The sequence below is a fragment of the Pleurodeles waltl genome, chromosome 6, assembly GCF_031143425.1.
Source record: "Pleurodeles waltl isolate 20211129_DDA chromosome 6, aPleWal1.hap1.20221129, whole genome shotgun sequence".
In the NCBI taxonomy this organism is placed as follows: Eukaryota; Metazoa; Chordata; class Amphibia; order Caudata; family Salamandridae; genus Pleurodeles; species Pleurodeles waltl.
The window spans coordinates 1,079,640,700-1,079,656,328 of NC_090445.1; the positions used below are offsets into that span (position 1 = coordinate 1,079,640,700).

Sequence of the window (15,629 nt, forward strand, 5' to 3'; positions counted from 1 at the left end):
GTTCGGCCCGACGTTCCCTCAATGGAGGTACTTCCGCTCGCACGCCTCGCAAGGAGTGCGAGCGGAAGCCTCGGCCAGCCCGCGCACAACTAGTGCGAGGGTTTGGCCCCGGCATCCCCGGCCCCTAAGAGGCAGCGCTCCCCCCCATTTTGGGGGGGCACTTTTCCAGTCTCCCCAGTGGTTTACAAGGAGAGGCCTCTCCTCCATGGGTATACTGGAGGCTCTTTCCTCCCCACGGTAAAGATCACTTTTCTTTCCTCCACAGAGTACAGTGCAGGGCCTCTAATCCATTGAGTATAATTGTCCTTTCTATATGGGGTATAGCGTGGGCTCTCTCGTCCATGGGGTACAGTACAGTGTCTTTCCTTTATGACACAGGGTCTCCGGCAGTAGTCCTACTTCTCTGAATCTAAACTAGTCCCCTTTGCTAGGCAGCGAAAGATCTTGCGAGCTGGTGATCATAAATATATCGAGCCAGGCGTCCTCCACAGTTAGACAGGGTGAATGCTGGAGGTTAGGGCGCCCTCGGACACATCCATTCTGCAGAGCATGGTGCCTACTCTGTGGGGCCTGGTGCTCTTCATGTGGACACTGGAAATGGCAACTTCCAAATCAGGTAGTGAATGGGTCACACAAACATGCACTAGATTTACTGCTGATGCCTGCTGCAATGTGTTTATCAACTGCCCGGTTATATTTTTAAGTTGGTGGGTGTGAACACAACATTTCATATTGTATGTACAGTTTATGTATGGTGCAAATTGATTTGCACAAACAGCAGTAATACTTTATAATATTAAATATACTGCATGTAGAAGTTATACAATGGTCTCTCTGGATTTGAAAGTGTTTGTTGCATTGCCTACAGTGAGTTGATAGTGGTGTTGTCAAATCTTAATTACCAGTAATGGGATGTGTTGAAATGTTGCACTGACTGACAGTCGTTCATAAAGGGCTCTCAAAAAGACCTTGGCTTCCTTCCCGCAGTGCGGGAAGTATCTTGCCACCTTTTTGTCTCTAGAAATGTTTTGAGAGCAGCATTTAAAACTATTTCTTTCAATAGGTTGACATCCACAGATTGAATGTTAAATTCAATAACCACCTGCTATATTCCTTAAAATACTGCATTAAAAATTGGACCTTGAATGAAACAAACCTTAACGTACTTTACTCTCCCTTGTTTATTTTGAATGTGCCTCTGCTTCTCTTCTGCATATACACTACTTGACATCTCATGCCTTTCTGACAAGCTTTTTTTAAAAAAAAAAAAAAAAAAAAAAAAAAAAAAACACGTGCCTTTCACATAACCCCCTCTAATGATCTCACCCACAAGTCACGAATTGCCATAACGAGACTATGGAATGGTTCCTTAGCATACGAGACTAACTAGGATAACAAATGGCCTGACTACTAACTTTGGGCTCACGAGGAGCGTGCTACTCGCCGTGTCAGGGGTAGTAAGCGCTATATACATACAATTTCAAACAGCATATGTGCTAACACGTGACAGACATCAGTCTTCCCTTGCTGCCTGTACTAAAAGATCCAAATACACGGATGTCAGGTCAGACTACACTGCCTCCTCGACGGGTACTAAGTCAGGCCGCGCTATCCTCGGTACCACGGGTTACTAAGGAACCATCTTCAGCACCCGAAAATGTGCCTTTTTTGGGAAATGACAGGCTCACTCAGTGGCAAACTCCTATAAATCCCAGGCAGTCATAAGGCACAATGGCCACCTCCAACATCTCTCTCTACTCGTGGTGAAAACAGTACTCCCGCCGAGTCGCCTGTAGAACAATCAGTCACTTATATTTTTAAATGCGTACAGCCCAGCACATCATTTTAAGTGAAACAAGCACATAAGACTAGCAAGCCCACAGATGTGTTGCTATACAAATTAATGAACTTAAAAAAATGCATAAGCCCAAAAAGAGGGGGTATATACGACCAAAAAGATACTGCGTGCTCAGGTGGCGCGCGTGGTTCAGGACACAGAAGAACCCTAGCTCGAGGCAGACTATGGACATCACAGTTGTCGCAGCAGGCCGCCATCTCCCGTTTTCCAAAATTTTTCTGAATGAGGCCCCATGTAACCAATAAACCGTTCTCATGGTTTAGCGAATGAGCTCTACCGGGGGCAGGCGGGGAGGCGTCGTGGGCGCTAAAGCCCCTTCAAGGCACAGCAGAGCGAGCGCCCGGCGGGGAGCACAGCGCGCAGGTGGGGAGCAGAGCGAGCACCTGGCGGGGAGCAGAGCGAGCGCCTGGCGGGGAGCACAGCGCGCAGGTGGGGAGCACAGCGCGCAGGTGGGGAGCAGAGCGAGCGCCTGGCGGGGAGCAGAGCGCGCAGGTGGGGAGCAGAGCGAGCGCCTGGCGGGGAGCACAGCGCGCAGGTGGGGAGCACAGCGAGCGCCTGGCGGGGAGCACAGAGAGCGCCTGGCGGGGAGCACAGCGCGCAGGTGGGGAGCACAGCGAGCGCCCGGCGGGGAGCACAGCGCGCAGGTGGGGAGCACAGCGAGCGCCTGGCGGGGAGCACAGCGAGCGCCCGGCGGGGAGCACAGCGAGCGCCTGGCGGGGAGCACAGCGCGCAGGTGGGCGCGCGGGCACGGCCCTGCGTGGAGGTCTCGGCATTTCCCACAAGCAGCGGCGGCCCTCTCCTAGCCCCAGCCGCACACAAACCGGGCGTGTGGAGATCAAAGAGGAAGCGGAAGCTTTCACTAAATGCCCGGGAATTACGAGGCTGAAATGTTGACGTGTCCGCACACGCCTGAGTGAAGAGCACAACATTGGACTGGGGAGAGTGAGTGAGAATAATTCACGATGTAAAAAAATCTGCTACCGAGTTCCCTGTGCATCCCGCTTTCAGCCAGCAATAAAATGTCAAGGTAACTCTTGTGATTAATGTTCCTGCTAGCTAGAGAGTGACTGGAGTTTTACATAGTAGCAGTTTTAACTCGCCATAAAGTAGCCTTAGAGGGTTAATACGCCTGCTGCAAGAAACGTTCATGGTGGATAGCTGAATGGCCAGCCCTGGCCAGAGTTTTAAAACAAATGTAATGTATGTGAAAGAGGGGTTATGGAGAAATGAGGGGCACTTTTGCAAGGTGTGAGGGATTCCAAGAAAGAGGTCATGGGGAGCACCAAGAAAAAGGTTGTTGCACGGGGCACCACCAGGGCTAAAGTAGGCCTCACCTTCAAATCAATTCTCTTCACTGGGACAAGAGTCTAGGAGTGCACGTCAGAACTAGAACCAAAGACTGCCCCCAAGTTCCCTTTAACAATTCAGGAATGATCGCCATCACAATGTCACATCATTCAAAAGTAGGGGCAAGCCTAGGAAGTCTGTCAGGGCTCTTGAAAGTGACACCTGGCTTTCTAACGAACATCCAAGAGAGAAAGGGGCTAAGGTCGGTGCCCTAGGCAACAACCCTGCCATAGCATGACCCTAAGGGATGAATGGGCACCGTGAACCACCACACAGACACAACCCACTGCACACCCGGCATTCGCGGGTATTGATAAATGGTCGCAAGACCCCCTACCACCACTATGGAACAGCTGCTGAAGAACATCCTACACCCCACAAAACACTCCTACCCACCAAGGTGGTGTGGGAATGTCACTACCCCCCACAGGTCAGTGTCTGCACAAAAACCAGGAAGCCCAGTAACTTGTGACAACATTCCTATATAAATACCTGGTATCACGACAATACCCTACATTCTAGGCCGCCCAGGCCAGACTCAGGCAGGAGACAGGACACAGCACCTTATCAAGCTTGCTGCTCACTTCCAATCACCACTGCACCTCGACTTCTTAAAACTTCTTAAAACCGCTCCTTTCGACGACTTCTCCCACGTCAAAAGCTAATTGATTTCTTCTGAAGGCTTCTAGCAAACTGCAACCTAGAAACAATTCAGTGTTTTTCTTTCTTTCTTTCTACTAACATGCAGGTCCTCTGAATATTGATCAGCGAGTGCAGAAATGCTGTGCACAGTATTTTCAGTAATATGCAGCAACCAGCATCTAACCCTGGCCCTAGGGATCCCTGCCACCACTTCTGAGAATGCGTTGTGCTTAAAAAAATTTAAAAAAAAGACAGCCAAGCTTCGGGGCTCCATGAAGGGACTGTAATTAGGGGGGGCTGACAGGGCTTAGATACAGCCAGTCTCAAAGCACATCATTCAGGCCAGACTGCTCCCCCACTGTAGATAGTTGCTCCTTTTGTACAAATGCGAAGACAAGCCAAAAACAATGGACCAAAATGTTACCCAGAAGAAGACCCACGGTTCATGAAGTGTTGCTTTGTGTATTTTTAGCCCTCGTTAGTTCTGCCCTGGCAGTGCAGACTCACCAATACTTCAAAATATACATTCAATGGGCCTCACTCCACCAAGGGCTAAATCACATTCACCATATGCTAGTGGTGTATCATTTTGCCTGCTTTGAAGATCTTGCAATGCAAGAGGGACTATTTTGTAAAGGTAATGTCAGTCAGTGTCAGTTCCTTACCGCCTGTAAGCATTCTAAGTAATTCTTTTAGTATTTTTCCTCAGTATTGGCAAAGCCAATGAAACTGGCTTTGAATGCTAAGGCACATCTGTACATGCATGTATTTGCATAAAGTTAGCAGCTGAAGGCTAGCATTTATGGTGTCAGCACATTAAGGCCAGGTCTGGGTGGAGTGTTGCCATGCGGAACACCACAAAGTGACCAAAAAACTTCTGCCACGCTACGTGTTGTTCTGCAAGCAGAAGAGTGTGTTAAGTCACACCATTTGTGCTGATCTTTAGTGCCAGATGTTTGACCTGCTCTAAAAAACCACTGCGAACGTCACCGTGCGCAGCGCAAGAGGGCGCAACTTCTTTTCTGCCACTCGAGTAGATTTTCAACTCGAGTGGCACCTTCCTCAACGCAAACTGAAGGTTTCTCAACGCGAGCTGTAGCGACTTTCCGCAACCGCCTGCATAAGAAATCTCACTGGGAGGTGGTCTGGGTAAGATTTTCGTCGCTTGTGCTCACGAATGAGGAAAAACCTCCACTACCCCTAATTAATTCCAGTGTTACTAGCATCATCAATGCTTTTCTTTTTTTTTTGTGCCACAGGCCTACTCAAATCAGAATCCCTCGTGTTACTGGACGCATTCGACCCAACACTACTCGAGTTTTTAGAGACAGTCTGTATAGAGTTATTCAATTTTACTTCTAGCTCGGCGAGTTGAACAGAAGCCTCTTTCACAAGAGTTGAAATATGAGCATATGCGGACTTTATGCAGTAGTTCTATTGGGGGAGGAGGGGGTCCCTATAGAAAGGAGAAACCAAAAACCACCAGCACCATAGAGCAAACACAGCATCTGAGAGCGCGCCGGTGTTTTCCTCAATGTTAAATGTCTGCAAATCAAGTTTGAGTCTCTGTGGGTGAAGGGTGGACACCAAGGGGAGCGTCAAAGTGTCAGTGGGGACCCAAAAATGTACATATATAAATACACACCCAAAATTAAAAGTGGATTTTTAACAGTCCCCCTCAAATTTGCACCTAAACGGAAATAATCGAATTATAATATTGCACGATTACGCCCAGCATGGCACACTTGGTGATTCAGAACCTGATCGTATCAGGTGGAGATCCTGGCAAGCAAAACGTTTACCGACTTCGATAGTTTACTGGACATAAGGGCACGATTACAGGGTGAGGCAGAGGTTTGTCCCACTTTCCTATCACTGAAAGATATATCAGCTTTCTTGTCATTAAATCATACACGTCAACATGCAACACACAACAAAAGAGGCTGGCGCAGAAACAGTGGAATGTTTGGTTAAACTGCACGGGAGTGAGAAAGAGAGAGGCGGGGTAAGAAAAGCAAGCAGGCAAAGACAAAGGTGTGGTGTCGCTTCTGACCAATTGATCTATGCTTTAGTGGATAAAGAGGGCTTGACAACCCAAGTAATTAAGTATAACACTCATACAATCTTAGTAAGATCAAAAGGTTTTGGCTAACGCGAGACTTTAAAACAAGATCAGAAAGCCCAATATCTGCGCTTTAACATAGGCAGGTGGCACGACTGCCATTTCAATTGTAAATCCCAGAAAGGCAGGGACTCTGCGGGGCTCCTGCTCAACCCAAGCATGTGCACGAAGCCCCCCAAGGCCTGCATGTATGGCTCATAACTTAATTATGATCACGGGGTTGGAGGCAAAACTGTGCGCACCAATGAGTCTGAGATGTAACAGGAAGACGACACTAGTGAGACACATCCCGTCCCTGCCGACGTCCCCGGTGCTGCGCCAGTATATAACCTGGAAGGAGATTCTTTTTTTTTGGGGGGGGGGGGGGGGGGGGGGAGAGAGTCACAGCTGATCCGGGATAGTTTAAGAGACCAATCGGTGAAGAGGGGTGACCCAAAGTCCAGGTTAGTACCGTCAAAAGGTTTTCAAGGGGCACGCGAGGACAGCCCAACATAATCGGAAAATGTGAGGAGTCAATAAGAAGCTAACAGTCCGATGTGCGTTTCTGTAGGGCAGATTCAGAGTTGCCACTGGACTGTGTGTGCAGCCACCCCCAGGGTGCAAGCTCTCTCAGATATGTATGAAGAGGAACTCAATTTGTCCATTGAGGCGAACCAAGACTACAGCTTCCAGAATGCACTGGGGTTGAAGGAATGCTTAAGACTGAAGCAGGAGGTCTACAAAGACATTGCGTCATCCGGTAACCTACCCACCAGTCTCATTGCGCAACCGCCGACAATGTGCACACAGCCTCAGAAAACGTATCACCATGACGCTGCCCCGATAATTTAGTTCACAAATGTAGAAAGCTAGACAGCTAAATTGGTCGAAGACGAATATAGAAAGAAAGAAAGAAAAAAAAAAAAAAACACTAACCGCTGGAAAAAAAAAAATCCCAGACGAGACTGAGGAAACACATGAGAACGGAAATAGACAATGAGTGAATGTGAATGAGAGCTGCATCCGGCTCGCTCCAGTGGAGGGGCGAGGGCGGGTCTCATGAACAAGCAAAGGAAATGCTTCCGATCGTGGGGGCAGGGGGTAGACAAGAAAAGGAAATGCTCAAGTTCTGGGGGTGCGCATTCATGACATTTCTCACAGAAGGAACATAGAGGTACCCACACACACAGCAGGCTGGGGGCGTGTGGCTAGAAGCCCAAGGCGCACACAGAGCAGCTTTGGGGGAGGGGTGATGACACAATGCTAGTCGGTCAAACACTCATAGACCATTCGCAGCGAGTGACTTCCTCCAGATATTACAAATAAATAAACAGCGGAATTTCAAAGTAGCGCTGCATAGCACGTAGAAGGCGGGCTCTATGCGTGCCCTCCCTGTTAAAACAGATGCAGGAACCGAAATCAAGGGAGGTTTAAATGCTATGGTCGGGAACACGAGGCCTATAAAAGTGCGGATGCAGTTAGACAACTACATTCCTCGCTCTCAGTGCCATACACGGCTGTTTAATTACTTCATAGCCAAGTAAATTCGTCCTTATTAGGGAAAGCAGGAGTTAACAACAGAGGGATGGGGCACGGACACCGTGGGCACAGACGCGTCCAGCAGCAGGTACCAGGGATAACACCCCTGCTGCGAAAAAGGGCGCCATCTCGGAGACAGACGCAGACCGTCACTTGAAATAAGGCCATCTTCCGTGGGTGACGTTTAGTCCCTGCAAAGGGATGCGTACACCAACCAACCTTTAGAGTGTCTGCAGAGAAACATGCACTGGCAAAGTCAAAATATCCCACGTCCGAAATTAGGTCGTGAGTTATTTTATATTGTAAGCAAATGGCAGAAAAAATAAAAAGAATACAATAAAAAAACACCTAAATGTGACGGCCATATGTTAGCAATAAAAGAAAAATAAATAAAAAAATATATTTTGAATGCAGCATAACACATGCTTCCTTGCCTGTAGGTATGTATACATAAAACAATTATACAATCCCCTTCTAGTTCTCATGTGTTCTCGGGAAAATTTTTCTCATTGGCGCTAATAAAATTTACTATTGGTCTTGAATCACTGCTACCTGAAGATGTAGTTTAAAACAGAAACTTGTAGTCCATCGGTTGAAGTACTGAATTTGAAGTGCACTTCTTTTTAAGCAAATGTGCACTTTTTAAACGATACAGTGCAGAAAGCCAAAGACTAAACTGGTTTGACCCACTGCCCCATGCTGATTATTCGGTGGTAGGCAGAGGCACAATGTGAATGGCAGATTAACAGACCAGTAGATGAAGAGGGACAACAGAAAGTCTCGGTGTTAACATATTTTTTTATTTATTTCCTATTATGTAGTTACCGGCTGCCTCGTCTTTTAAGTACTAATTAGAAATGCTGCTCTGGTAGCATTCCATTTTTTTCTGTGCGTGAATTGTGTGTCCTTTTCCCACCAAAAGAGCGTCTGGGCACCGATGCACAGCCCATTCTTAGCCCTAATCAAAATGGACACTTTAGCGTGAACTGGTAGGCCACACCAACAATACAACAAGCAGTCAGAACAGGCCTTGGTGTTTGGATCCCAACTGCGTTTATATATTGTTATACACTGTGACCAGGTGTTGCTGCATTTAGTCGCACAATAAGTGGTGAATTCTTGTCAACAATGGGAAGTATTCAGTGGCACATTCCATTCCACCACTTTTTAGCTTATCGCCGTTTTAAAGAGGAACCAACCGTATGATAGTTGGTCTTTTCCATCTCCTCCATAACAGACACACCACTAGGATCAAACACAGGGCCAGGTAACCTCTAAATGGGCGCAGGCGACCACAGTTTGGTGTATGGCACAGCCAGATTGGTACTCAAGTCCGGACACACCTCTCCTACCTAAGAAAACTTGCTTAAAAAGCATAAAGCGATTGATCGATCGTCTAAGTCTCAGCCACTGTTAATTATTCTGGGACATATCCCATGGTTGTAACTCGTCTGTGCCATTACAGGACGACTGACCACATGCACACAAGTCGTTACCCCATTCCAGAAGAGAAGGTTCAGACCGTATTGCAGGGCAGTTGACAGCACGAAAAGTTACATACTAGTTAGCACGTCATTAAACTACTTAATGCAAGTATTGTCAATCAGAGACAGCAGAGGAGCACGACCTGTGCTATCAATTTATCTAAACATCCAAGAAGACTGCCTTACTCATGCACCATCACAAGGTGAAACATTCTACTACAGCGTACAGATTTCACTGTGACATCACAGTCAAAAATCCTACTAGAAGAAAGTTTCTAGGACACCACACTGACATTCTACAAATGGGCCAGGACTACTTGATGACATCACAGTGTTGTGCACCCTCAATATCGACTTCAGAATACACATCGATGGGCCACAATCTCGAGAACAAATATCAAAAGTAAAAAATAGACAGGCATGTAACACCTAGATTTTTTTTTAGATACCAAACTCCACATACATTTACTGTGGCAAGATTATATGTATCTTCAAGGGACTTAAATGTGGCCTTAGGAATGGTAAATCTATACTTCCATACATGCACTTACTTTCCAATATCTTGACCCTCAATATTCCATGCTCAGTATCTGGTACACAATGAAATATTTTACATGACGGGGACCCTCCCCACAGGTTAACAAGCGTGCCCGTATCGTGACACTATACAGTCATTTCTTCAAGTGAAGGTGGGCCTGCACATAGACATCACAAAACAATGTTACAAAAACAATTAGTGCCACACTGTGAAGGCACACAAGCAATCTGCAAGAGTGGAGGGACCTGGTTTGTTTGTAATATGACTGAGCCTCGAAATGCAATTGTTAACGAAGGGGTGTCCTCTACAGACGAAAAGACAGCTAGATTCCAGCACCTGAAATTAAATGTGCAGAGGACGGTTTCCCAAACTCCTGATGTGACCCTAACATGATTGGTCGGACTCCCTCGTGTTTTATTTTGTCCACGTTTGGATACACAGGAGTCAACTTCTAACAAGAGACCCCCCGAACCATCATTAATGAATTCCGTCACGATGGGCAAAGAACATTTTGCAACTCAAAAAATGATCACATTTGCACATGCCTTCATTAGTTTCAAGGGCAAAACAATTTGCAGTTACTATTTTAACTTCATGCCCAAACGTATAGTGCGATGAAAATGAAATGTAAATGCAATAATGAAGTTTTAACGGGTCCAATTAAGACATTAATTAAGGACTTTACAACTCATGGGTGGCAATCTAGACATATATTATAATACTACACAGAAACTCGGAAGAACTTAAGAAACCACCAAAATGACATAACCCAATCAAGCATTCTCCAAGAACAGGTTTTCACCTGCACAGTGACAGCACACAATCACTCCACAAACGGCGACCTGTATTGGACCAAACGTTTCACAACAGCACTTAGACATGCTGTGTGACATCAGACAATCGAATATTCTTCTATGTTAGGTGAGCAGCGTCACAATATCACACAGTAAGAACAGGTGAGCCTGAATTGTAACAAAAGTTTTACAAGTGGAGGACCCCAAATGTACCACACAGACAGGACCACAGCAGAGAGACCAATACTGTGTAATCACACAATCGAGCAACCGACAAGAGACGAGTACCTTCCATGCTGACGTCATGCAGTTAGAGTACAGGAGTAATACCATGTGCATTATGACGGTGCATAAACACACTACAAGGAGATTGACTGGCATTATGACATCTCGAAGTCAATATGCTCACACCTTACAGCTTTTGGAAGGGTACCAAATTTTATGGATTATCAACTTAAGTAGGTTATGATTTTACCAGGGACTGAAACTATTTATAGCATGTGCTATACATGTATGTATATGGTATTTTATAGGCAAAAAGCGTGCAGTGCCACTTCCTCTTTGCTCAACCCTGGTCTCTTAGCACGCAGACTCGTGTATGCCCCAGCATCAGTGCTAGTTTACTTACTTTTGCTACAAATTTTGAGACGGAGGTCTAAGATCAACAGACGTATTTGGATGTCCGATGTATGCGTAACACGTAGAACGTAATTTCTGTGATGCCAAAACATTGGAGCCCTTAAAGATTGACTGGTCAGGCATTGATTGAAATCACAGACAACTGGGTGGTGTATGGGTGGCTCATTTGGGAGACTAGCACTTAACAGTGCCCACTCCCAGAGCCAACTGTGATCGCCTCATCACACATGAGCCTCTGGGCTTCATAACTAGCATCTACTCACCTTTACCATATTAGACTTTGTGCTTTTGGTGAAATCCTAAAAGAAAAAGATGTTGCAACAAACTGGAGAGCAAATAACACAGCGGGCAACAGAAAGGGGGCAGCGCTGCTAATGTCCAGCGATTCCTAAATAGAACCCCCCTTAAAAGGCACCCCAAAGATAAAATCATATGCACTCTATGTAGCTGTACAAATATTACCTCCCCACAACAGGATTTGCCCCTCCCGTCCGTACAGAGGGGCATAACTCCCCTAATAGTCACAAGGCTACTTCAAAGTTGTTTACCCTATTACACAAATGTAACCCACTGAATCCTCGTTCCGGTTAAATGTATTTTTGTATAAACAAACACATGAAAAAACTGTATGCTGAGGTGGAAAGTAGAATATGATTTTGTTAACATTGTAGAGGTAGTGGTGGTACATCATGACCCATTCGAGGCTTCATCTCTCTTGGGTCTACGTTCCTCCACCCACTCAGTGGGTAATAAACAGCATATTACACTCTGCACATCTGGATGTATTACAGAGAGACAGTACCCAATTCAAAAATGGTGGTCGTGGTTAGTGGGTGTTCGAGTGAGACAGTTCAAGATCAAGACGGAGAAACAGTGAATCTGTTCTTTTAAGGATCATAAGACAGAGCATTCCAGAGTGAAGGTTGTTGATAAGGAATAGACTTTAGCCCACATTTGCAGCGGGCTTAAGGACAACGGAGGGTGCAGAGGGGAACGTGGACGGGCCGTTAGTGGATATGATGGAAGGTGAGCTGTAAAAAAGGGCAATATGAGGTTGGCTTTAAAATATACACGGTCTGTTTTTTTAAGCCCCAGGACAATCATGCTGTTGGAAAATCACGTATAAGTGATGAGTCAATCCGTGTCAGGCTCATAATGATAAAAAGCAACAGAAGTGAATTTTACAGAGACAAGGTTGGGGTATCAGAGAACGTGGACAACCCCCATTAAAAAGCAACAGAAGTGAATTTTACAGAGACAAGGTTGGGGTATCAGAGAACGTGGACAACCCCCATTATTCTCTCTTTGTCAGCTACAATAAAAGCTAGAAAGCAAGTGGCGAGAAAAATCAACTAAAGATCACACAGAACTGTCCATTCCCAAAGATGTTTCTGCTGACACAGTATATTCAAGCTGGATTCATGGGAGGTTAGATGTGAATTAGACAAGTGTTGCAGCAGGAGCGAGGGAAGGACACCCAAACAGGCCAGTCAGTGCCAGGCGAGGTGAATTTAATTAAGTGGCTGTCAAGTGTAATACAATATTGTAGAGACTCAAAAGGTAAGCAGTGACTAAAGGACCTCACCTGTAGTTTATAGAACAGCCCTTGCGGCCCCTGGGCAGGCAGCAGTGACAGCCCTTGTGGCCCCCGGGCAGACAGCAGTGATGTCTTTCTAAAACGGTTGCAATGTGCTATAGATGTGAAAATTCCAATAACTGGTATTGATCAGTTAAGATGACTGTGTCCTCTATCGATTAGCCTGACATCTTATTGCTAGCAGCTATCTGTTGGGGTGCAGTATTTCAATTCAACGTGTGAGAGCTTACAAAGATCGATTCAGTTAACAGTGCCAGCTCGTGGACAATGCTTGGTATCGGCCAGCGAGGAATTAACTGCCAGATACCAGTTATGATGACCGAAGTGCTGCGCACTAATCAGTGAGAGATGCTGAGACTGATCATGGTGAGCTGGGCCCATAAGTGATGAGAAAGGGGGTGCATAACTAACCAGGTAGTGGTATAAGTCGCTGAATCATACTAGTATAGTTAGTGCAATTTCATAACGGACTAAATATTGGCAGTTGCGCCCGGGGAACACTGATGAACCAGCGCTAGGGAGGCATAGTACCACAGACACAGGACGGTACCCCAGACTCACCTCCGCCGGTACTCGTCACGCTCTCTCTTCACCTTGCCCAGCACATTGTAGAGGGCCCGGATCTCGGGGGTGATGGTGTCGATCTGGACCCCCACTCCGTCGGGATGCGTCCACGTTACCCCGGGTCCCTGCACGGTGTGCGTGCCCCGCACCTGGGTGTAATTCCAGATGGTGCCGGGCAGGGAGCCCTGGGGGGGCCCGGTCTGCACGCCCTGGTCCCGGGTGAAGGTGCGGAAGCGGTCAGGCCGGGTGGGCGCCGCCGGCTCTCGGGGTGTCCGTTCCAGCCGACCCTCCAGGGTCCGGTTCCGCCTCTCCAGGTCGTGCACCCTGGACAGGAAGCGGCGGAAGCGGACATTGAGGGTCTGCAGCAAATGAATGTCCGAGCCCAGGTCGTCCCTCAAGGCCGAGGGCACCGGTGAGGGGGGCGCGGCCAGCAGGGGCCCGCGGGCGGAGCAGCCCCGGGCCATGTCTCCGAACAGCAGCGAGCTCATCATGCGGCCTCCTTGGGGGGGTCGCCGGGTCGGGGGAGCTTCCGAGGCCCGGCGCGAGGGAAAGGGGTCCGAGGCGCGGGGGTAGCAGGCCTCTGCGGGCCGCGCGCTCGTGAAGGGCTCGGAGGGCCGGCGGGGACATGCTCGCGGGTCTCCGGCGAAGGGCTCCGAGGGCGGCCGGTTAGAGGGACGGCAATCAGCCGTCATGGGCTCGGGTGGCCGCCGGGGCTCGGCGAGGAGGGCGCCTGGGGCCGCCGTGGCTGCGGTGGGGGCTGCAGTGTAAGTGTGCGGGGCTCTGCGGGCCGCAGCAACCCATGTAGACAGCCCGTGCTCTGGAGCCGGAGCCGCAGCGAGAGCCTAAGCACTGCACGCGCCACGCCCACCCGGCGCCGCGCCCCCCGAGGGCTGCAGCCACGCCCCCGAGAGGGAAAACCAAGCTTACTCGAGGGAGCCACGCCCACCGCAGGCCGTAACGGCCACGCCCTCTTCCGCACCTCCCTTTACGTCACGCCCTCTCCTCCTTCACTTAGACTGGAAGAACCGCCTCTGAGATCGGCGAACACGCCCAATCCCATTCTCTGCTGTCCAAGCCGCGCCTCTTCTCCGCAGCAGGACACGCCCCCTCTGCAGCTGCGGACCGCACCGAGCCTGGTCCACGTGCCGAAGCTGTGATTCTGATTGGTTCCGCGGGAAGATGGGCGTGGGAACCTCAAAAATAGACGTTAAGTGCAGGTGGAGAGTTGACTATTTGATGGGTCCGCAACAGCATCACCTGTGTGTTTATATAATAATGTACGTGCCAGCGGGCAGTACATGTGACTGTGTCTATAAAAAAGTCAACAATAATACAAATATGACTACGACAGTTATAATAATACAACCAGGACTTTTGTTTATCCACGACTTTGATTTTGTTTTTCCACTGTATAATTCTTCAGTTTTCTTCGCCTCGTTCAACAAGTTAGGTAATATGCCCTAACATCCTTACTTTAAATAACTTCATAGAAAGTCTGTAACAATACATGATTTTAGGTCTCATACCAGTAGCAAAACCAGTGGCTGCTTTTTAAATTATACATTGCAGCAATAATCACAGTTCAATTGCCCCTTCAGATGTCTGGGCTGCGGTGCCACTGTACGTGCTGCACCAATGGAACCTACGCCGCGGTGTCATTCACAATTTCCTCTGACACCTGGGCATCCTATTGATTTTTCAACAGACGTTGTGTTTCGAATGAAAACATTGTCTTCGACATAGGGTGTGTGGCAAGGCAGCCTGATAAAGTATTCCTCTCTGCCTAAGTACAAATGTGCAAATGTTTTGAACATCCCCAAATCGGCTTTTCGGCCGTTTATACACTTCAACTAAAAATAACCTGATTCTGTTTTGAGAATTGAAGTTGAGACAGTATTATGTCCTACCTAAACGGTGCTTCAAAAAGCCACATTTTCTCCTGGGATTTGGCCTAAAAGGATTACACGATATTCGCATGAAGAAAGCCGCAGAAAAAAATGTAAATATATTTTGCTTTGGCATCCCTATATTAAAAGCGCGCAAGTCATTTTTCTCCACACAGTCCGAGAAGCAAGAAGTCAAACTGGATAACATTTTAAACCTAACTATCAAATTACAACGAAGGAGACAAGTGGGGTGGGCTAACTTTAAAGGGAACGGATCCATTTTCAGACAGGCCTTTTTCTGAAAGAAAACTTAGTGTCAGTTACATAACAGGCAGATCTTGACATAAACATGACATAATATTAAAACACATATAAAAAAAATTGAAGCCTCGCACGCAAGTGATGTGTAAGCTACTCGTGTCGAGGGTGGCGCCATGGCCTGTGCACTCATCACACTGTGTACCAAGGAGCGAAGCATAGTTGGCACCTGACAATGGGTGTTGTGTCTGAGAGCGTGACTTTGATACTCTCGGCAACTCCCAGTGTTCAGTGCTTGAAGAGAAAGCTGCTCCTGGTTTTATGAGCTTTTCTGAGGACCACAAACTAGCTTTCTATGTATTGGTCTCCACCCAGGGCATGG

The 15,629-nt window shown here is 47.6% G+C and overlaps 1 protein-coding gene across 2 annotated transcripts in view; it reads right to left on the reverse strand.

Moving 5' to 3' along the window:
* The window catches only part of IFFO2 (intermediate filament family orphan 2), a 108,717-nt gene extending 94,755 nt beyond the window's left edge, over positions 1-13,962 (reverse strand). The window contains exon 1 of one of the 2 annotated variants that reach the window (XM_069240125.1): positions 13,101-13,962. In XM_069240125.1, coding sequence (XP_069096226.1) covers positions 13,101-13,795 — 695 coding nt within the window. In that variant the 5' untranslated portion in view covers positions 13,796-13,962. The remainder of the gene's footprint in view (positions 1-13,100) is intronic. The other variant, XM_069240127.1, reaches the window with a different exon arrangement.
* Positions 13,963-15,629: the final 1,667 nt, after the last annotated feature.